Source organism: Alexandromys fortis, unplaced genomic scaffold (assembly GCF_014885135.2).
Source record: "Alexandromys fortis isolate MF-2015 unplaced genomic scaffold, M_Fortis_MF-2015_v1.1 scaffold_55, whole genome shotgun sequence".
Classification (NCBI taxonomy): domain Eukaryota; kingdom Metazoa; phylum Chordata; class Mammalia; order Rodentia; family Cricetidae; genus Alexandromys; species Alexandromys fortis.
In genome coordinates this window covers 271,052-294,713 of record NW_026067936.1, presented here as the reverse complement: position 1 = coordinate 294,713, position 23,662 = coordinate 271,052, and the positions used below count along the sequence as shown (strand labels likewise).

The window sequence follows — 23,662 nt, the reverse complement described above, 5'->3', positions numbered from 1 at the left end:
GACTCATATTCATTTGCATTAATTTCAGCTCTTGTTAGTTTCATCTCCTCCTCTTCTACTTTTCTTTTTCTCCAGTTTAGTGAATAAATACTTAGCTCCGTGTACCCTTACCATGAGAGTTTGGTGAAGTATGGAGCTGGGGTTAGGGGTGCTATATCAATATATTACTATGAAAATTATTACTAAGCTAAGAATAGCCATTCAGGAAAATCAGCTAATACAAAATGTTCCTTAGTTACGTCCTATCTTCTATTTATATGTGTGCTGAAATGTGGGCAGAGTTGAAATCAGTGAGGAGCTGGCAGCCATGGCAGAGAGGAAAGCATTCTTGTCACGATTAAGGAATGTACGGAGCTGCATAGGCACTGATCTATGTGGTCAGCTCTTCAGGACCTCCCGCCAGACGACCGTGTGCGGAGATGGCGATTTAATGCACAGGAACAAGGAAGGGATGTGCATTGAAAACGGAGTGGAGGAGGGCAACATTCCACCCTCACCTCCCACGGGCAATCGGTGTTTAGTCATTCATTCACTGATAACCCGTAATGATGCTGGGAATTGTTTTATTAGAAAGTGTTCAAATACTTCCCACCAAGTGTCTTGAGCCCCAAGAAAAGGCCTCTGAAATTATTAGTTTCTGAAATCTCATCTTGTATTTTTATCATCCATAGTGTCCTTGTGATCTTAATTGATGAAGGTTTTTGAGAGAGTAATTATATGTGTTTTTAAACAAAAAAAAGTCTAACGATTCTCTAAATTTCAATCTTTTTTTTTCCTCATAAAATTGGAGAAAAGAGAGGCTTTGGATAAGAATCTGTCTTTTTCCCAACATGATTAGAAAAAAATTCAAACATACCAAAACTGTGAAAGAAATGTAGGTTCCCACATACTACCCACCTGAACTCTATAATCAGGATCTCAGTTTTATCAGCTAGAAGTTACATTTTCCTAAGCTTATGAGTGACATTGAATGGAGTTAATGTTCCACCATAATTGCACAGAAGAATTCTCTGTGCTTCCTAAGAGTTCTGTACTATGGCCAATTCCATGAATGCTTTCAAACAAGTCAACACAAGCCAGCTATTAGCTGGGTGGAGGAGCTTCCAAGAGACTTCTTCCCAGCTTAAAGAAACAAAGTTTCAAAGTCATCTGGCTTGCTGCCTAAGTACACCTACAGCTTTTGACTCTTACTTGGATGATAGCTACAGCAGAAACTTAGAACCTTCACAGCTGGGCAACAAGGGAGCAACAGCTACTGCTCTGTCCCGGGAAAGGGACCCAGACTGAGAGAAGGTGGTAACGGGGGTGCACTTCCTCTCAACATCAATTTTCCTACTCCAGGTATACAGGCAACTATCAGCTTGGATAGTGTATGTTCTCTCCAAGTTTGCACGACTTTCTCTGCTTTCCAGGGCAGTAAAGCGTTGTAAAGGCTAACACACTAATACAATTCCTTTCTTTAAAATGTGTGTGTGTGTGTGTGTGTGTGTGTGTGTGTGCATGCCTAGGTGTATTATGATCATGCAGGAGCACACAGGGGTCAGAAGAGGGCATCCAATCCCCGAGAACTGGAGATAAAGGTGGTTGGTTATGTGTCACCATGTGGGTACCGGGTATCATAACCGGGTCCTGTGTAAGAATGAAAAGTGCTCTTAACACTAAGCCATCACTCTCGCCCCAATTCTTTTAAATGTAAGGAAAACAGTGGCAGTCACGTTCATAAGCCAGTTCCGGCTATGGTATGTGATGTCTGAGGGCTGACAGTTCGGGCTTTCAGACATGATTTCAAACCCACACTGTCGCTGCCTTAGCTGTCTGAAACTTGGGTCATTAGAGAATATAGCTGTCTCTTCCCTTGTAAAATAAGAAAAGTTTCATAGATGAAATAATGTCCATCAAATTCTTGACATAGTTCTCCATGAGGAACACAAGTGTTCAGTAGATGAAACTCAAAATCACTATGCATTAATTGCTAAGGATATTATTTTTAAATTCTTTAATTTCTTTTCAAGCTTTTGTACATGTTGAGCCTATTCCTTCCACCCTCCCCTTGCTTACCTCTTTTCTCTCCTGTTGGTCACCTTTGTCACCCTAAGGAAACTATTTTTGTCTGTGTAGAAAGATCATCCGTGACACTGGCATTCAAAAGTTCATTATTCAGGCTGGCGAGGTGGTCCATGGGTGGAGGTGCCTGTGTGCAGACCCGAGGACATGAGTTTCCCTTCCAGATCCCAGAAGGGGGAAGGGGTGAACTGACTCCTGAGAGCTGTCCTCTGGCCTCCACGTGTGTTGTGGAGGTGTGTGCATGCACACACACACACAGTAAGATACATTTTTACGTTTATTTTTTATTTGATTGGATCACACAACACCTCCCAGATCCTCACCACCTCACTCACCCAACCTCGTGTTCCTTCTCTCTTTCTTAAATTCTTTAAAAGTATTTCACTGATAATACACCATTTTGTAATGAGAAAAAAATTGTATCTGCTTAATTTAAAGTCCCTGTGGTTACTTTATATTACAATAAATAGAGGTGCTATAGTAAAGATCCGAGAAACCCCCCTCCCCTCCCCCACCAAAAAAAAAGCCTATGTATTGAAGGTTTGATTCCCAGTTCATGATGTGTTGGAAGGTGACTGAACCAGGAAGAGGAACCTACTGGGAGAAAGCAGAACATCGGAGTGTGTTTTTGAAAAGGGTGTTGGAAGGTAGACCCTGTCCTATCTCTGTCTTTGCTTCCCACTGTAGTGAAAACAGCGAAAGTAGTGGCTCCTCCACCCCCACTCCCCAATAGGTTTGGCCACAAGCCTCAAACCAAGAGACTGGAGACCCAAACCTTTGAGACAATCCTTCCCTGCTTACAAACTGTCTCTAGGGGGTGAAAGAACGCTACAGTCTGTGGATTATGCAATCTGCTCCTCAAATCATTGAGGGCTCCTTTCACATCCTATAAGACGAGAAGACAGGTTTTTCTGTATGGTTTGCCTTTGACTACACCTTTACCTGTCTGAGGGCTAATAGTATTAGTTTATGCCTGCACATTTTCAAGACATATTGAAGTATTAAATAAAGGTTCAGATGCCCTCAAGTGTTCCAAATCCCATTAGACAGAGAGTATTGGGTGTAGCTTTAAGTTTCCTGTTTAAACTTTTGCTTTTGCTTCTACAGATAATGCTTAGTACACCAGGCAAAACTGAAAGCTGCAGGCTGTTCGGAGAGTTTTCGTTTCCCCTTCTCCAGCCGCTTGTCTCACAGCTGCCTAAGCAACCACTTCCTGAAATGCAAACACACGCCTGCGCTCGCACACACCACCCCATACCATACACATCTTCAGTTCGTCCCCAGGGACCGGCTCTTACGGTAGAGAAACTAGCTCCCGCAACTTCTAGTCTCTCTATGGTGGTCCCTTTCTGGTTTTCTTCCAGCGACGCGATTCTGTGTGGCTTTCCTGAGCCCGCTCGCCCAGTCCTTAGCAAGAATCTGCGGAACCGCGGCTAGCTTAGCGGACGGGAAGCAGGTGTCCGGCGCCATCGGAGAGCCAGCCGCGTGGGAGCCGCTTGTCCCCGCAGCGCATCCCAGGTGACTCCGGCTCGACTCGCCTCCCCTGGACCGAGGCGTTGAGAAGTACCTTAGAAACCGCACCACCCGTCAGCTGGCTTCAAAACAAAGAGTCCTTTCAGCGGCTTCAGATGCTGGTTCGTCGCCATGGCAACCGACCTCCGCCAGCCTCCTCCCTCCTCCCCTCCGCCCGGCGCCCCGCAGCTGCGTGGGTGGAGGCGCCGCTTTGTCCCCGGGGGCCCGCTTTATTTCCCGCCTTTGTGGTGGACTGGAGAGGAGTCACCCCCGGGAATTCACTGTAGAAATCCCAAGTTTCTTTTCAACCGTCCGGATTGGGTCCAGAAAAGTCTGTTCCCTCAGGCCCCGCAGCGCCACCTTCCGTGGCGAAGCGCTTACTGCCCAGTTCGCCGCAGCGCAAAAGTAATAGGGGTCTGGCTATTGTCACTATTCTAGTGGCGCTCAACATTTCAGCAGCTAGAGCTTTCTTGGCTGAAAAAGACAGGATGGTTATGTAAACAATCAGGACGTGTTTTCTGCCTTTTTTTTTTACCCAGATGCTTCTTATTTTAAATGATTATGTACTTTCAAATATTTTCTATTAACTTTGATGAGTTCCTCAAAATTTACGTTCTATTTTCTATTGGGGACCTTTTTAAAAAAAAAAAATCAAAACTTTAAGGAGCCAGAAAACAACCTTTGACTGCCGTGTGAATTTGGAAGTCTGGGGGTCCTTTTAGGTCCACGCATCTATAAGCTGTCTGAGGAATTCTAAAACGGGGACCAATGGGACTTACAAGATCTGCCTGGAAATTAAAAAAAAAAAAGTACAGCCTTGGAGCAAAAGATCAAGAGAGAGAAGGCAGAACAGTGTGACGAGAAAAATAGGCTGGGGTGCTTGTGCAGAGGAATCTAGCACTGCATACAATGAGTTGTAAGCAGTCACTTTTCAGGTCCGCGGGAGTGGTCATAGATTGCTCAATGTTGTATTTCATACAGGAAGACGCTGGAAGAAGAGTGTGAGCAGCTGCATCACAACGCACTGAGTCGATTTTTAATGAAATTTGAAAACCAATATCAAATGATAAAAAGGGCCATCTGAAACACTCAGGGAATACGGAGTAAGCCAAACACAGACAAGAAGTCCGGCGGGTGACTTGACAGAGGGAAGTTTTTCTGTTCTTCACTGGCCAAACACACACACACACACACACACACACACAAACCACATTTGATGAACAGGAAGTAGCCGGGTCTGGCACACTGCAGAGTTTGCAAAGCAGAGGTTTGGGTTTCCCTTCTGAGGGCCATCTTTATCTAAATAACTACTTAGAAAATAGTATGTTACTTGAAAACTTTTGTTTTTTATCCAAGCTGTTTTCTTTCCTCAGAAAAAAATTTTCATTTGATGAATATTTCTTCTCTAATTTCATCTGTTATGAGGCAATGTCACAAATTGCTTTTTATTTTTTAGCTTTGAAATTATTATTTTTTTTAATTTGCTTTTACAGCCCCCCTCCCCCTCCTCCCGGCCCCGCAGGGTGGGTATAGCAAGCGTTATAGCCCAAGCCTTTAATCCCAGGACTCGGGAGGCAGAGAAGCAGTTTTAAGTTCAAGGCTAGCCAGCTACCCAGAGAAAGTGTCTCGTGTCTCAAAAAGAAAACAAAACAAAAAGGGGAAATCTTTTTTGCATGTGTGAAGTACGTGTTTGCATTTGTGCGTGGAAGCCTTTGCAGGGGTCAAAAGACAACCTTGTTCGAGAAGGGGCCTCTGTATTTATTTTGTCTGTTTGTTTTTGTTTTGTTGTTGTTGTTGTTTGTTTGCTACTGCCGGAGACCTTCTGGAGACGGGTCTGGATTGGCACTGACATCACCACACCACAGCTTTTCACACCTTATCTTACCGAAAGCCTTATTTTAGTATAACTGAAGGTACATCTTTCCTCTGACTTCTGCTTTCGCACCTTTCCGAGTCGCTGTTACCCCGAGCACTTTAATGTCCTTTCAATCAAAGACCTGTAAAACACCTTTATTTGTCGATCAGGGAACTGAGATTCTGAAAGGAAAAGGGTAGGTTTCTGTCTCTCCTTGTCCCCTCCCTTCCCAACCGCCCCCACCCCCTACTCCTCGGCTGGCTTGGAACTCCCCTTGTAGCCCAGCCTGGCCTCGAACTCTCAGATAACACCTGCTTGCACCCTGAGTGCCGGGATTAAAGATCTGTACGACGCCCGGCCGCAGACGCTTTTTAAGTGCACCTGTGTAATGGAGGGTAGTCCTGATTGGTTGTCTATGACGCATTAAATTAGGTAAATCGTAACCCTACCCTTCCAGTCACTTTCTAGCTTCCTGGAGGCCCCTTGTGACTGGATGGCCGGCTGTCTTCATCTTCCAATCAGGGCTTGGAACCATAGGGCTACACCAATTGAAGGTTGCCGGACCTTCAACGAAGGCCAATCGGATGCTAGAACCTAGCAAGCCACCTGCGATCAACCAGAGCTCAGCAGCGGAGGCCGGGGAGCGGCTGGCCAATCAGCGGGCGAGCGGCGAAGAAGAGGCGGGGCCTTCGCGCAAGATGCAGAGCACCGCGCAACTGCGCTGCGGGAGCCCGAGCGGAGCCTGAGACCTGGTCCAAGCTGGTAGGGCTGAGAGCCGGTGGGAAGGGCCGGGTTGGGCGTCGCCGAGGAGAGGTACGGGAGGAATCGCGGGCTGCAGACACTGTTGCCATAGCAACACAGGTGCTCAGTCCTGGGACTAGGGTCCTTGCTTCTGGACAGTTTTCAGGCTGGAGCCTCTAGGCCCAGAGGGCCTCCAATACCCCAGGCGTGCAGGATGCTAGGCTGCCAGGCTGCCACCTCTCTGCTCCCTGCCTCGGCAGCCTGCACACCTGCGGTCCGTGCCCTCCCCGGGGCACTGGGAAAACAAGCTTTAGCAATGGGACCACTTGTGCTAGCTCTCAGTCCCTTCGCCTCAAGGCCACCTGGGGTGCAGCGCAGCTGCCTCATCCTGGAGCCTGTAGACAAACTGTGGTGTCTCCAGAGATTTTTTTTTTAAGTCACCCAACGAAGTGCTTTGTGCACAAATAATTCCGAGACTAGGGTTAGAGTAAATGAGTAAAAGGTCACAGTGGCAAAGATTCCATGGTCCAACTCTGCTCCGTAGAAATAGAAAGCTATGCTGTTTCGCATAGGAACCATGATAGGGTAACAATAAGTTAAAATGTGATATATCTTATTTGACTCAAGCATATTGCCAGTATTAGATTAATGGTAAGATATGTAAAATTGTATCTTTCTTTTTCTCACCCAAACCCTCCCAATCCCTTGTGTATCTTACAGTGAATGCCAGTTCCACCAATCACGTTTGACATCCTCAGTGCCCATTTAGGTAGTGGCTGCCATATTTGTTTAGTTTCTTTTTTTTTTTTCTTATTTGTTTTGAGACAGGATCTTGCTATGTAAGCTCTTGTTACATAATGACCCCGGGCTGGCCTCAAACTTGGGATCCTCCTGTCTCAGCCCCAAAGCGTTGATATTACAGGCGTGTATTGTACTACTATGCTGGGTAAAGTGGTATTTAAAAAGAAATTACGTGTATTTGTGTGTGTCCGTGTGGGGAGCATGTAGCCAGTTCTCTTTGTCGCCTTGCTGGTCTCAGGGAACCGAATTTGTGTTGCTGGGTTTGGTAGCCAGCCTCACCTGCTGAGCTACCAAGCCTTAAACTTGTGTTTTTAGTGGATATGGTTCAGGCAATATAAAGATAAGTGAGAATATACAACGGAAAAGCAAGGGCTCTTTGGGCTCATGTAGTAGCAGGTGTGTCCTGTCCATGGCCTGCAGGCCACATGTGGCCCAGGACAGCTACGAATGTCCTGTGAGCACCATCCCAACACCAGCGTGTAAACTTACTTCAAACATTAGGAGATTTGTTTTTCCCCTTGCGTTTTATAACCCGGTTGTATGGTTCTTGGGAATATGCTTTGTGGGTGACCGCATCGTATTGCGATGTCAGAAGGTTGGACGAGCCTGTGAGAGGAGGACTTGAGCCTGGTCTGGAAGAAAGGGTTAAAGTCTTGGACCAATGGAAAATAAGAACTTTTTAGTCCAGTGAAACTGAATTGAGCTTCTTCTTTCTTTCTCAGAGTTGAAAATCGGCCCAATCCAGAGGTTTGTGGGCGGAAAAGGTGTTCCTCTCCCACCAGCAAGCTTCACCATGATCCACAGTCTTTTCTTGATCAACTCCTCGGGAGACATTTTCCTGGAGAAACACTGGAAAAGTGTGGTCAGTCGCTCTGTTTGTGATTACTTTTTTGAGGCCCAGGAGAGGGCCACGGAGGCCGAAAACGTTCCTCCCGTTATCCCCACGCCGCACCACTACCTCCTGAGTGTCTACCGACACAAGATCTTCTTTGTGGCCGTGATTCAGACAGAGGTTCCGCCTCTGTTTGTCATTGAATTCCTTCACCGAGTAGTGGACACGTTTCAGGTTTGTAAATGTGGGAAGGTTTATGTATATAAACTATAAACCATAAAAAGCCCCTCCTTCCCCAGCCCCTTTGACAGGCTCTTGTTCTATAGCCCAGGCTGGCCTGAGCTGTATAGCCCAGGCTACACTCATATTTGCAGCTGTCCTCCTTCCTGCCTCAATCTTTTGGGTGCGGGAGTATTTTCGTAGTCCTGTCTCCGTTGTTTGTAGCTTTGGTTAGTAGCATTTTTAAAAAATCAAAACTGAACGTTGCTCATTTCCTGTCTGATCTAAGATTCCTGTTTCTGTTCTCTTAGTTGGCCGTAAAGGGACCGATTGGATGCTTCTAAGCCTCTTTCGTGGGAGTGTGTGGTGGTTTTAGGTTTGTTCCTACATTTTGCTCGCAAATTAGGGTTCAGATTTTTTTTTAATACTGTGACGTTTATGCTAACCATTGTTAGCTACATTGCTTTGAGTTGTAGCCAAAAGCGATGAGTGTAAAGTTTTCTAAAAAGACAAACAGGAAAAGCTAAGTTTATTTTAGCTGTGTCTGGCAGGGGTGAGTTCTGCCTTCATTTTGAGTGAGCTGAGTACAGGTAGCATGGGTGCTGATATGGCTTCTTCTTACAGGGCTCCATCCTTGTGCAAATGTGAGGGACTCCATGGTCTTCATTTTGATTTGTAGCTCTAAGGCAGGGGTTCTCAACCTGTGGGTTGTGACCCCTTTAGGGGTCACGTATAAGATACCCTGTATATCAGATATTTACATTACAATTCATAACAGTAACAAAATTACAGTTATGACCTAGCAGCAAAAATCATGTTGTGTTTGGTGGTCACCACAACACGAATTAAAGGTCAAGGTTGAGAACCACTGCTCTGAGGGAACACGGTAGGGGGAGGTGAGTCATATCAACATGGAAGTACCACTGCGCACAGATTCTGGATCCAGACAGCACAGTCTTTATCCTGATGCTCACTCAACTTTAACTTTGTGGCTATGTGCATTACTTGGGTGCACAATTAGGAGCAGGGCTCTTTGGTTTCACTTCTCTGCCTTGTGAGGTCTGGAGATAGCCAGGTGTAGACATGGATTGTGGAGTTAGGAAAGGGGAGGAGCATATGATTGACAGCAGCAGAGCAAGTCTGTTCTGTCCTGGGTGCTCACTCCCACACCACATGACTGGAACTGTTTTCATTGGTAAGAGAACTAAAATACACTTTTGCCTCCAAATACTGTTTTGGAATTCTAATCTCCACGCTGCATGCAAGTGACTTTGCATAGTGAAAACCTAAGATTGTAAACTCAGAATATGAAGGAAACAGAAGAATCCAGTAGTTAAGTTGTTCAGCTATTCTACCTGGGCTCTGATGTGATTTCTGTGTACCTTATCCATACATAAATTAACAGTCTTATTGTCATAGTAGTTACTGTATAACTATAAACCAGGAAGTGAGAAAAGTTGTCTACCTAAAACCATAGAGGAGGAGACTTGAGAAATGGCTCATCAGTTAAAAACAGTAGCTGACCGGGTGGTGGCACTCGCCTTTTTAATCCCAGCACTCAGAAGGCAGAGACAGGTGATCTCTATGAGTTTGAGGCCAGCCTGGTCTGCAAAGTAGATGCCAGGATAGCCAGGACTGCTACACAGAGAAACCCTGTCTCTAAAAACCACACACACACACATGCACACACACAAAACAAAATGAAAAAGAAATAACTGTTTTTCAGAGGGCCCAGGTTTGATTGCCAGCACCCACATACTGACTCACAGTTGTCTGTTACCTTCTGCTCTGGGTGATCTGACGCCCTCTTCTGGCCTCTGTGGACACTGCATGAACATCATGCAAAGCCAGATAATACCTGTACACATGAAAGAAAAATTATCAACAACAAAAAATTAAAAGCACAGAGACGTTTGAGAAGGTTCCTCTCAGGAATATTGTTTTATTTTCTCCTACAGCCAGGGTGATGAATACATTTGTTTTGTCTTCACTAGGACTATTTTGGAGTCTGTTCAGAGCCAGTCATCAAAGACAATGTGGTTGTGGTCTACGAGGTATTGGAAGAGATGCTGGACAATGGGTTCCCCTTGGCTACTGAGTCCAACATCCTCAAAGAACTGATAAAGCCCCCCACCATTCTCCGGACGGTGGTCAACACCATCACAGGTGAGAGCGGTTTGTGGGTGTGGGTGAAGCTGCAGGGGGTCGGTGCTCCCCCCAAGCCCTGGCATCTCTGAATCCTCGATAATCCCATTTTACCTTTTGTGTGTTGTGAGTCCAACCTAAATTATAGTCGAATGTGGAAAGTACTTCAATTTTTGTGTAGCTCCTGGTGATAGAGCACTTAACATGTAATCCCAGTCCTGGGGGTAAAAACATATTTAACAGATTTTATCCAGATTAAAGGGGAAAATATGTAGTATGGAAACCTCAGAAACACAGAGAAACACAAGAAGAACATGAAAATCTCCAACTTTACCTAATATATATAGTATGTATATGTATTTATATTTCTGTCTTCTAGACAGATGAATGATGAGTAGATAGAATACATTCTAATGTAAATTTTATGTATATTAAATTTGTTTTGCCTGCATGAATGTTTGCACCTCTTGTGCATACTCTTGTGTGTTCCCTGGGGAGGCCAGAAGAGGGCATCTAAACTGGAGTTGCAGACAGTTGTGAGGTGCCATGTGGGTGCTGGAAATTGAAACCCTGTCCTCTGTAAGAACAGCCAGTGCTCTTAACTGTACCATCTCCAGCACTCATATAGAATACTTGTAAATGTGTATTTTTTCAATCATGCCTCTTAATAATGTTTTATGGACATCTAACTGTGATGTTCTGACATGATTGTTGTGACTGGTGTTCTATGTTAGATGGGCCGTGACATATTTGTCTAGCCCCTATTTATGAATTTCATGTTCGTTTTTTTTTAATCCTTTCAAACACAAAGGATTCTTAAGTTTGAGTCTTCTCTACTCAGTTCTGGAGATGCAGGAGCCAAACTGGGGGTTTAGAGATTGCCACACACCAGAATAGAAAAGTCCTGGCAGCCTTTGCCTCCCATTGCCGCTTCGATCCGCTGTCATCTTGATGCACTGTTGACTTTTGGGATGTGAGCCACTAGATTCACACTCACTTGCTGTTACTACATCAGTGTGGGCTTTTCCCTCTGTCGAGACTTGCTTTTTTGTGCCCTTTGTTCATTTTTTTTTTTATTGAGATGTTTTTGTCTCTTTCAACACCAACTTGGGAAAACGCCTGTCCTTGGTGGTTGCCCTCTGCTGGTTAGCAGGCTCTGCTTTGAGAGCCACCTCCTCCATGCTCCTCCCAGCCTGCGACTTCCACTTAGCTTTTCATTGCATTTGCTGAGCCACAGTGCAATGTTTGGTTTGGTGAAACCATCATCGTGATTCATTACATTTTACACACTTAGTCTCATTTAATAATGTAAATGGGAGTTTCAGAGAATTTGGCGGACTAATTTTGGAAAATACGAGCATGAAGAGTAGCCAGGCAGCTTCGTGAGGGCGTCACAGAAGGGTTGGTTTGCCCGGTCAGCCATCAAGTTGCATTAAGTTCCTGTGGCTCACAAGACAGAAACTCAGAGTCACCACGTTGGAAGAGACAGGACAGATTGGCGATTTCTTTAAAGGAAAGTGAGAGAAAAGGTGTCAGATATGTGCAGTGCTGTTTTGATGATTTAAAAAACATAGCACTGGCCTATGTTGTATTTTTTTGCAATATTCTGAGTTTAGTTTAAACCTTAATTTTTTTACATCTGCTTTGTTAGAAAGTTTTTACAGCCTCGATCTCCCTCAGCAGTAGAAAATTTTCTCCGAGACCCCCGTTTTGAAAAGCTGGAATGTTTTATGCAGGTGCCAACTATACATGCATTTGGGAGTTCTTTAGAGTAAAAAGATAAAGGCAGAGGGAAAAGGAAATAGGGTTTAAATGAGTGACAGTCATCGGTTCACTCTAAAACGAGCTTTGATGTCTGTGAGAGCAGGGTAGCAAGGAAATGATGCCCAACTGCATGCAGGGATGCGGCGGGATCTGGCTGCACCAGCTGCAGGGATAGGGCAGGATCTGGCTGCACCAGCTGCAGGGATGGGGCGGGATCTGGCTGCACCAGCTGCAGGGATGGGGCGGGATCTGGCTGCACCAGCTGCAGGGGTAGGGCGGGTTCTGGCTGCAGCAGGTGCAGGGATAGGGCGGGATCTGGCTGCACCACCTGCAGGGATAGGGCGGAATCTGGCTGCAGCAGCTGCAGGTATAGGGTGGGATCTAGCTGTATCAGCTGCAGGGATGGGGCGGGATCTGGCTGCTTTCTCGTCTGTTTGGTGTTGGAATAAGGCAGATCCTGTTGATGTAAACACTTCCCCCTTCCATTACTGTGCCTGCGAACCTGCCTTAAACTAGAATCCTGTTTCACTGATGGTGACATTGTGTCTGTGTGTAGGTGCCCAGCCGTACAGAAACACTGTACCATATTGAAGCTGTTGTGGAATTTGAGATCCGTCAGTTCTCATTGTCTCCAAACCAAAATATGATATCCGCTTCTCAGGTGGCTTCCTGTAAGCCTGCCCTCGAGGCAGCAGACCAGATGGCGACGATGGATTTTAAAATTAGACCAGGCTGTCCTACATAGGAGACGTGAAAGGTTCATCTTCCAGTTGGCGTCTCATGAGTAACAAGACCATGGAAACTTTGAGGGGAATGTCCTTAGGTTGTTAGATGAGAGCTGGCATTAAGATACCGATTTGATTTTGGTCACCCATGTTAATTGTCTCAGGAAGCACCAATGTGGGAGACCAGCTCCCGACGGGGCAGCTTTCGGTGGTGCCTTGGCGACGGACGGGGGTGAAGTATACCAACAACGAGGCCTACTTCGATGTGGTTGAAGAGATAGACGCCATCATCGACAAGTCAGGTGGGTGCTGTGAAGTGTCTCTCTGAGTGCAGAGAGAGGGGCCGCTCTCCCTGAGTGGATACGGTGACGCAGCCAAGTCTCTCACACAGAGGAGCCGCTTTCCCTGAGTGTATGGGGTGATGCAGCCGAGTCTCTCATACTCTGCCTTTTGTGGAGCTTCTCTTGAAGGAGAAAGAGGAGTCGTCGGGCTGAGAATTGCAGCAAGGCTCAGGGTGGGGAAGGGGGACACCGAGTAACAAGGCCGAGCATGGCAGTGCATACCCATCAGTGAACTGAGACTGGAGGATCAAGATTTCCAGGCCATGTGGGGCTATGCAGCCAGATGCTCTTTCAAGAGACCAGGAAAGAGATGGGGGAGGGGGAAGAAGTACAACGTGCGCTCCTGTTGGTTAGATCTTCTATTTGAAAGTATTAGGTTCCCAGGTCTGGAGGCAGAACTAGTCACAATAACAAGGTTCTATCCTGTTGTCTGTAAAGAGAAACAGGCGTCCTGGGGCTGAGGACTCGGGAGTGCCGTCACATTCTCGCACCCACGCACCCACAGACTGGTGCGGAAGACTGACCATGTTAACACCACGTGACAGACACGGGCTGTCAGTCTGTGGCGTGGAAAGGTGGTGCCAGTGAAGAAAGTGCAGGCAGATGGGCCTCTGTGCAGACGCAACTGCTGGGTAAGCAGAGTGAGCTGCCGATGTCCTCAGCGCTTCAGCAGGGCTCACAGAAGAGCTGGATTGAGGAGCTTGAGGCGATCGTAAAGAATGAGACTTTAAACTAGGCCATCGCAACATGTCTGCATATTAACACAGAGGAGAAATAACCCAACTGTCCACTAACAACAGCAACAAAGGATCAATAAGTCTTGATGTGGTCACCGAGCTGAGTAAAAAAAGAAAACAGTAAATTACTGATCCACCATCAACAGGTCTCTTACACTGTTGAGAAAAAAGAGTCGGACACATATGTTATCATTTCTAGTAATTTCTTTTAGAGACACCTCAAAGCAGGTGACTTTAAGGCGATAGAACTTAGAATTAGAGGGGGAGGGGGTCATCAGCTAGGAAGGACAGGAGGCACATCTATGTTCAAAAATACACTGACCTCTAAGGTTTTTACATATTGATATTTTATATCGCTGCATTTGTTTTTTAAGTTGACACTAGGAAGAAGGTTCAGCGGTTAGTGTCTTGGGTGATCCTCTGCTGGGTTCAGTTCCCAAAACTCACCTAGTGGCTTTCATCCCTCTATAGCTCTCGTCCCAGACGGTCCGATGCCCCCTTCTGGCCACTGTAGGCACCGTGCACAAACATACAAGCAGGCAATACAACCATACACATAGGATAAAAATACAGGGAAAGTATTATTTTTATTTTTTTATTAGAGTGGCAATCTGTGTCAGGCTTGATGGCACACACCTTTAATTCTGGCACTCTAGGGCGGCAGAGACAGTTGGATCTCAGTGAATTCGAGGCCAGCCTGGTCTATATTGTGAGTTCCAGGCCAGTCAAGGCTAGATCATGAGAACCCATCTTAATAAACAAACAAACAGACAAACAAAAAATACAATGGCCCGTCATGTTGCAGTGTGGGAGGTTGATCTACAGTGAGGTGGACCGGAGGCAGCGGCAACATTAGGAGGGACTGCCTGAAGTCCCGGCTCAAATTTATAGGAGAATTAATGCTCCTGGAGATAGAGGTGCCGGTTCCCAGACAGAGGTGTGCACCTGCTATCCCAGCACTCGAGGCAGAAACAGCAAGTGTGGGGCTAGCCTGAGCTACAAGAAATAGTATTTAACAAACACGGCAAGAGCAGAGTGGGAGGAGGTCACGTGTACCTGGCTCAGGCAGGAGATGGAGAGTGCCACCACAGAGGACAGAAACGGGAGCCATCAGGGAGTAGTTAGAAGATGAAAAAACATGATCAGAATATATTGTGTGGGTACAATTTTTTCCAATTAAAAAACAATGCAAATAATTGGGTGTGATGAAGACAGAAGTCTTGGGGAAGGCTGGTCCAGGCTTGAGTACACATGTGGTATGTTAGAACATGCAGAGACCTGCAGGTGCTGAGGAAGAGGAGCTAGGGACAGAATGGGAGGGGAGGGGAGGGAGGGCGGGAAGGAGGGAGGGTGGGTTGTTTGTAGCGGGAGAAGACGGAAGAGGGGTGGACAGAGACCTGTAGGTGAGGACCATGGACCCCCTGAGATGGTGGCTGGGCTCCCAGAGAGCAGCTCCTGCTAACAGATCTTTGGAAGCACTGGTTAGTGCTGGAGCTCTGCGGCTCTGGCACTGGAGGGAAAACCCTTCTAGGCTCCTAATCTCTCACTGGTCTCTGTCTCCACGCTTTCATCAGAGTTCTTACACTTGAGCTTGGATGATGGATAGATGAACTGGGTGGCCAGATGGAAGAGAGGCAGGCGGGCGAGCGGGAGGAAGGACAGAGAGAAGCAGGAGGGACACAGGCTTCTGTGGTCTCCAGCATTCCTTCCGCTTTCCTCTTAGGTTCCACGGTCACCGCTGAGATCCAGGGAGTGATTGATGCCTGTGTTAAGCTGACCGGGATGCCAGACCTCACTCTGTCCTTCATGGTAACGTCCAGAGCCGTTGTTAACCTTGTTGGCTTGGGAAATGAGATGTTTCTCGAGAGCGGTGAGAATGGAATAGCGCAGGCAGTAATCAGGGTGGTTTTGAAGTCCACACCGGGCTTTGGATGCTTGATGCTTGTATGTGATCGGTGAAAATGTCGTCGAATTGCTTACTCCCACTTTGTGTTCTTCCCCGCCTGGTTCTGCAGAACCCTAGGTTGCTGGACGATGTTAGCTTCCATCCCTGTGTCCGGTTCAAGCGCTGGGAATCTGAGCGCATCCTCTCCTTCATTCCTCCTGACGGCAACTTCCGCCTGCTCTCCTACCATGTCAGTGCGCAGAAGTAAGCAGCGACAGGAACAGACTCTGTGTCTGTGGCAGCTCTGCCTGCGGTGGTTAGCCCCCGGGTCCATCTCCCTGGCTTTAGGTTCCAGCTCCTTGGGTTGCTAACTGTGTCAGCACAGTAAGCTGCTTTCCCACTCCCTCTGTTTCTTTTCTGGGGACAGTGAGTGTCTTTCTGTGAGGATGGAGTGCACAGTGCTTCGCCCAGAGCAAGGGTTCTCCGAGGCTGCCATTACTACTTTCTGTAGTGGTGTCTGCTGAATCAGTCTTGCTCTCTTAGTCCAGGCTGGCTTTGAACTTGCAGTCCTCCTAGTTTACAGGTGTGGGCCAATAGCATAGCAACTGCTTTCTGTTGTTGCTGCCTTCAAAAGAAGGTTTTCCTCAGGTATCAGACGTCAGTATTAAATCCCTTGACATCCGAAAGGCAGATAATCGTGCCTCGAAAGAGTGTTGAGTGCACTCAAAGGGTGTTACCTTTGTTCCAAATTTTTGATTTATTTATTTTATTTCATGTGTATGAGTGTTTCACTTGTGTATGTATGTATGCATGCATGTACATTACATGTATGCCTGGTGCCTGCAGAGGTCAGAAGAAGGGGTCTGACACACTGGAACTGGAGTTATGGACAGTTGCGAGCCGCCACAAGGGCGCTGGGAAACAAACCTGGTCCTTTGCCAAAACAGCCAGTGCTGCTAATCCCTGAGCCATCCCTCCAACCCTGGGTGCTTTCTCTTTGAAGAGAGAGTTTTGTTTCTTTTTCAGCCTAGTTGCGATTCCAGTCTATGTCAAACATAGCATCAGCTTCCGGGACAGTAGCTCACTTGGACGCTTTGAAATCACAGTGGGACCCAAGCAGAGCATGGGAAAGACAATAGAAGGTGTGACTGTCACTAGCCAGATGCCCAAAGGAGTCCTGAACATGAGCCTCACTCCATCCCAGGGGACACACACGTTTGACCCCGTGACAAAGGTAAGGAGCTGGGCATCGAATCACCTTCAACACAGGCTGTATACCTGGTTGGAAGGCAGGATTAGTCAAAGGAACTTGGTTCTAAAGATCTTTGACAGAGGGTTCTTGATGGAACACCTCCCCCCCCCCCCCCCCCCCCCCCCCCCCCGCCCGGTGGCTCATAGTATGGAATCAGATGCCTGGAGGTTAGAGCTCTGAGTTCAGATAGAAGCCCCATAAGAAACCCACTTCTGTGTGTTTTTTTCCAAGATGCTGTCTTGGGATGTAGGCAAAATAAACCCACAAAAGCTGCCGAGTTTGAAGGGGACAATGAGTCTTCAGGTTGGAGCTTCTAAACCAGATGAGAACCCCACAATTAACCTGCAGTTTAAGATCCAGCAGCTGGCTATTTCTGGTGAGTGACATATCTCGGGTGGCTCTTAGAGGTAGAAATGGTGTCTATCGCCAGGTGCAGACCTCAGTGTCTTCTGGGGCTTTCTGACGATGGGTCACACTGGGTCTGGTTATATTTCCCAGTATGGAATCGTCAGTGAGATTTTTCCTGGTTCAGACTGCTTAGAAGGTAACATGAAGACCCCAAGTCAGAACGTCTGGGGCCCAGGGAGAGATGGGCTGGTGGAGGCCTTCGGAGGCCATTGTTGGATCACACTAGAGCTGTTGACTTGAACTGCCCAAGGTCTTCAGTGTGAGGATACTTCTCCGTTCTTCAGGAATGGGAAGACGTGAGCCCCACAGCTCTCCAGCTTCAGCTATTATTTGTACTGTCTTTAGTTTGGCCACACTTAGCAAGGTGATAATACATTGCATTTTCTGGATATTCGTTATGTCCCATTTACCCCTAAGCATTTTTTTTATTCTTGTTTAACTTTTAGAATAGCCTTCTGAAAGCCTTAGAAAGAAATGAGCTTTATCTTTAGAGAATACTCTGGTTCTCTTTCCTAAAAGACTCTAGCTTAGGTGATCAAAGTTAAGTGATACGTTCTTTCTCCTGAGCCACTGAACAGGCCATAAAGCTATCGACAGAGTAACTTCAGTCTGCCGGGACTAGGGAACCTTCGCTGATCAATTCATGTCCGTTCATTATTCACTAATGCTGTGATCATTCACTCAGTCCAATAACTTGAGCAAGACACAGTGTTATTTGTCTGCCTCCTCACTGCCATCTGCTCGACTCTCTGCCCCTGCCACCGAGAGGAGGTCTTCCCCCAGGAGAGCTGTTTGCTGACGTAATCTTTGCTGCAAATGTATGTCCCGAGATGGCAGGGCCGTCTGCCTCTGCTTCACAGGATGGGCTCCGTAGATCATCTCTTCCCCGCACCTTACTTCTGAAGTGACCCAGACCCAGACCCCTGGCTGCTGCTGCTTCCGAGAGATGCTCACATCTTACCCCTCTCTCCTTTCTTCTCTGCAGGACTCAAAGTGAACCGTCTGGATATGTACGGAGAGAAGTACAAGCCGTTCAAGGGCATAAAGTACATGACCAAAGCCGGCAAGTTCCAAGTTCGAACCTGAGGGGCACGTGTTCCTTGGAGGAGCAATGACGGACATGTTTTCATTTCTTACTTGTCTAAAAGTAAAACGTCAGCCTGTTTCTTAGGTCAGTTTTCTCCAGGCTCCATCTGCTCCCTTTTGTCCTCAGTCTTCAGTGCCGTGTAACTGATTAAGGGAGAAAGGCTTGTCAGGGAACGCACGGCCAAACTCAGCACAGCCCTGACTGAGTTCTAGAGAAGCGTATGGTGGAGAGCCGTGCTACGTGCTGTTGTATGTCACTACTTTTCCATGGCTGCCACGGGGTGGGGGGATAGACCAGCACTTGCTGTTTGTTTGGTTGTAATTATCTAAGTCCAATGGAAGATGTCTCTATTGATTTTTTTTTAAGATAGAAAGATTTGAAAGACAAAAAAAACGATTGGAAAAAAGTAAGTGTCAGTCAAAGAGAGACCAGTGCAGATTTGATCCATGGGTCTGGGTTGTGACTCAGTGGCAGAGCGCTGGCCTAGGATGTGTGCAAGCCCTGGTTCGTTCCTAGCATGGCCCGTGGGACAAGACAGATCTGCCATATGAGGGATAAGCCAGATAAGCTAATATGAAAAGAGTTATAACAAGAGACTCTACAGAGAAGGACTGGCCAAAAAAGTGGTCAGAGTTTCCCCAGGGACTACGAGGAGCAGGGTGGAGTGGTTTCTTTCTGACCCTTCTCATGTATAGGAAGGACTTGCATGTCCAGGACTTCCAGAGTTCAAGTCCACACTTGACATGAAACCACAGTGGGGTCACTTTCCCTTGGAGGCTGGAGCGCTGTGGCCTGACTTTTAGGTTCTCTCTTGGGCTTGCTCCTTGTGCTGGCCGATCATCTTGGTGGGAAGGTTGCCAGAGCAGCTAACAGTCTCTTGCTGGGTATCCAACTCCTCGGTGGGAGCTCCCCCAAAACAGTTTGGTGCAGCTAGATTTTTCTGAATTAGAAATGTTGATTGAGATGGGAACTCGTGTCCCACAGAAGTAGACCATGCCTATGCGTGGTGGCCGCCATTTGTGTTTGTCAGGCTGGACTGGCCCCAAGCCTTACCCTTTCTTGTCTGAAGGTCCCCATCAGAAGCCCCCAGTGGGCAGGGCACCCCGAAGGCATGAGTCCATGAAGCTGCCTACCATCTGTACACTGTTGTCTACCTGTTGACAGCAGACTGCTCCCAGTCTACGTTTAAGACAAAAAAAGAAAAAAAAACAAAAAAGGTGTCTTGAACCTTTGAGTAAAATCAGATGCCGTAGGAGGGCAGGCTGTGTTATCTTGAGTAAACCACGAGTTTAAACCATGGCAGCCGAAGGAGCATGACTTTCCTAGTGAGTATTTCTTAATCTGTTTCAGTGTGTCCATTACTCATTTTAGTACCTACATAAAAGGTGGGGTTTGTTTTTTTAACTTGCAGCCTGGGGAGCGGCTGTGCTCTGTGTTGTGCGGGGAGGGGGGAAGCTCCGTTTCCTTTGGTCCTCACAGCTCTCCCCTAGAGTCCTGTTTGCAATCACTTGTGCTCACTTAGTTTCTGTGCTTGTTCTTTTTCTGGCTAGTTGTATCTTGCTGTGGCCAGTACTTAGTTTTGCTGCTGGGTGATGTTTCTTTGTGATTTTCTTGTGGGGTGGACCGTGCTATGTACAGTCAGCTGATTCTGACCGCTCCACTCCGGAATCTGGACTAGGGTAGCTCCGCACACCCGGTGTGGAGAGAGACACTCTGCAGATGACTTTCAGGGCATGATGTCACCTCCACAGGCTCCGCTGGATTCCAAGGCTTCTTGAGACACAGGGAACTCTTTATATCGGTCCTTGAATATGTTCAGGTTCATAAGTGCAGTTCCTTTATTCTGTCTAGCACAGGACAGCTTGTCTACCTAGAAAGAGACGGGGTTGGAGTATGGGACCTGCGGGCCTAGACATGGTGGATGTAGGCAGGCCTGACTGTCCCCATTCAGTGACTGTCAGTCAGCTGGCAGGTAGTGCAGGGTGTCTCAATAGCTCCCCACGCTGTGTGGTCCATGTGCAGAAGTAGTAGTATTTCTGTTTAAGTCTTAATAAAGCTTTATCAGTCTGGTCTCCGTCTGGTTACTGAGGCTAGCGGTTACACTCCACTGTGTTTCCCCAAGCAGAAGCTGCTTATTTGTGATATCTAAAGCCACGTGTACGGTGTGATTGTCCAGTCACCCCTGGGAGACAGGTCATGTTGGGACTGGTGCCGTTAGTAAGGTTGTTGGCATCTAGGGTCCAAAGGAATCTAATACTCTTCCTGGGATTAAAAAAAAGGCTGTTAAAGCCCTTGGTGCAATTCCCATGTCCGTGTTCTTTCTCGCTGCAGGAAGCAGAGCAGCAGGTCTCAGGTGTCTCTTGTAGAATTTCTGGGGGAGACAGGCATCAAGGCTGCCTTTGCTACTTTTTCATTGCAGCTACAAAACACCATGGCCAAGGCAACTTACAAAAGAAAACGTTTCATTGGGCTGATGTTTTCAGGGTGTCAGAGTCAATGAGGGCGGAGCAAAGGCCTGGCGGCAAGAAAAGCTGAGAACTTACACCTGATCCATGAGCGGGAGTCAGAGAGTACGCTGGAAATGGTGTGGGCTTTTGAAATCTCAGAACCCACTGCCAGTGACGGCTGAGCACCAAGTATCCAACCATACAACCCTATGGGGAGAGCAATTTTCATTGAAGCCACCACAAGGGGTCTGTTGCCACCAGTCAATATCAGCATGTAGACACACTTCCAAACTGACTTTCTGCAGATCTCTGCTGACTTTGGGAAGCGTATGGTGCTTGTTAAAAGTTCAGTGTCTGTTTCTTGGAGACTTTATGGATGTCTGTGTTGGTGGGAGGGGATGGGGGTTATACAAGCCACAGCCTGTATGTGGCAATCCAAAGAGAACTTGTGGGAGTCAGGTCTCTCCTTCCGTTCTATGAGTCCCGAGGTTGAAACTCCTGACATCAGGCTTGGTTGTAAGCGCCTATACTCATGGAACCAGTTTGTTGCCCCTTCTCTGACATTCTTTAGTGCAGGACCCTCCCCGCTTTCCTAGCAACCACATTCTGAAAATATGAACTGGAAAATTCCAAGAAATGTGTACCATACTGAGTAGCCTGGTGAAGCCTTTATTTGACTTCCATCCCATCCCATCCACCAGACACTGTCTTTCCCTGGACACAAATCATGCCGTGCCCAATGGTACACTGCTTGGTGGTCACTAAGGGCTTCTCTTCGCTCTTAGCTGTCATAGTATCACACTCTTTGTGCTCAAGGAACCCGCACTTACAGAGTAGGAGTGCCAGGTGTGTGTGTGTGTGTGTGTGTGTGTTGTGTGTGTGTGGATAGGTCAAAGAGAAGCCAAGAAAGTTGAAAGAAAATGCTTCCTCTCCACAATAAATTCAAAGTTTCTAATAAGGAAAACAATCGTCTGTGCAATGTGCTGAGATCTCAGCAAGAACAATACTTCTAACTGAAACCGTGAAGCAGGAGAAAACACGTATGTTTCTACTCTGTCACTGCTGTGCCTTAGAGGTGTGTGGCAAAGGCACCGGTGTTTGGGAGAGACGTGAAGAAAACCTGTGTTCCAAAGGCTGCCGTTCCTACATGCTGCGCTGAGCCTGCACCCAGACTGAGGGATTCCCCGGAACTAGACATCTGTCGAGTCCGGCTGGTTCCACTCTGCCATTCTGGCATTGACCATGCCTTAGTGTATCTGGTTGTAGGATACAACTTACAGGAGAAACAGATTTTGTAGGGTAGGTGCTGTCTGTCTCCTGACACCCACGGCTATCTTGGAGCATGTTCCCCCCCGGAGCAGGGCTGACTGCTGTATGCATTGCGCCCTCACTCTGAATGGTCAGGGGGCATTTGGTGCAGGAAATGTTATTGACTTATATTTCCTTCTGTGCCAGTAGGTGGTGACTAGGGGCCAGCAATACTGTTTATAATTGTTCGTGGATTTAAAAAGGAATTCAGTGAGAAACCCAAGCAGGTCTTAAATACTAAGGATCATGTGTTCAGCTTTCATATATGGAGTTGAAAGTCTGTAACGTTTTGTGATGTACAGGCCTGGAGGGGATCAGGGAACAGGACCGTGGCTCTGTATTCCTCTGGTCTTTAACAACCAAAACCAACCCGTACAGTTACCTGGGACCATACTTGCTCTTCGGTTCTGTTGGCCTCTTTCTTAATCAGCCAGAAATAGGGGGGCAACCTTTACTTTCCCTCTGACTCATTCCCTTCCTCTGGTGAATTCCAGACAGTGCACTCTGCATTTCCTACCAATACTGGGCAGGCAGGGATGTGCTACTCTGACCCCTCGGTGTGATTCATATGGCTGTCTTGTTGGACGCTGCTGCTCCGTAGGAGTCAGCAATTGTCCTCATCTGTGTATGGTTTCCAGGACTCCACTCAGGAATGTTGGGGCTTTTTGACTTTGTATTCCCATCCCAGAAGGCTTTTCGGCTCACTGACCCTAGCGCCTGAAGAAAAGCTTGCCCAGCAGGGGAGGGGTAAAGGAGCTGCGATCAGCAGACCCGAGAGCCTTGCTTACTGCAGAATTCAAGCAGAATTTTCAGGAATGGGTTGAGATGTATTTCTGCCTGAGATCTTAGATCAGAAGATGAAGGCAGACTTGTGTGAGGTCAAGAAATCTGTGACTTAGCCTCTGATTCAAGTTGATGGCACTGGTCTGGGGACGTCAGAGATTTCAGAAACCATCCAACACACCTTCCCCCATCAAGTTCTTGTGCTTTGGTTAATTTATTTTGTGAGTTCAAACTATTTTTCTTCTAAGAGCCTCCAACAGATGACTTTGTACTATGTACTGACAAACCCTCTAGAGATAAGAAAGACCTTTCTTCCTAAATAATAATAATAATAATAATAATAATAATAATAATAATAATAATAAATTGACCCAGCCACACCCAAGAGCAAGCATTACATCATGAGATAGATTCTTGGAACTAAAATACGGTGAAGAAAGCTGGAGACACAGCAAGGAGAGAGGCTATATTCCATGGCTGTAAGTCTGTGCAAGGGCCAGCAAGATACCAACTGCAAAGAGTGCTCACCACACAGGCCAACCTGTGGCAGAAGGGGAGAAATGGCTTCTGGAAGTTCTCCCCTGGCCTTTACATGCCCACTATGTGTGGACACACCCTCAGGCCCTCATCACACACTAAAGGAGTTACTAAAGCAGCAGGACGCAGGCAGTACATTTGTGTGCCCTGGTCTATGACCTAATCGTTTCTGTGGAGCAGAAAACAAAACAGAATGAGAAGAAAAAAAGAAAAGCAGCC

At 47.0% G+C, this 23,662-nt stretch overlaps 1 protein-coding gene across 1 annotated transcript; it reads left to right on the top strand.

The window, feature by feature from the left end:
- Positions 1-4,172: 4,172 nt before the first annotated feature.
- Positions 4,173-20,438, top strand: Ap3m2 (adaptor related protein complex 3 subunit mu 2). Its single transcript, XM_050146881.1, has 10 exons — positions 4,173-5,863; positions 5,954-6,193; positions 7,696-8,039; positions 10,019-10,190; positions 12,823-12,960; positions 15,460-15,545; positions 15,752-15,885; positions 16,648-16,855; positions 17,105-17,249; positions 18,267-20,438. The coding sequence occupies exons 3-10, from the start codon at positions 7,767-7,769 to the stop codon at positions 18,365-18,367; spliced, it is 1,257 nt and encodes a 418-aa protein (XP_050002838.1). The 5' UTR covers positions 4,173-5,863; positions 5,954-6,193; positions 7,696-7,766; the 3' UTR covers positions 18,368-20,438.
- The last annotated feature ends 3,224 nt before the right edge of the window (positions 20,439-23,662 follow it).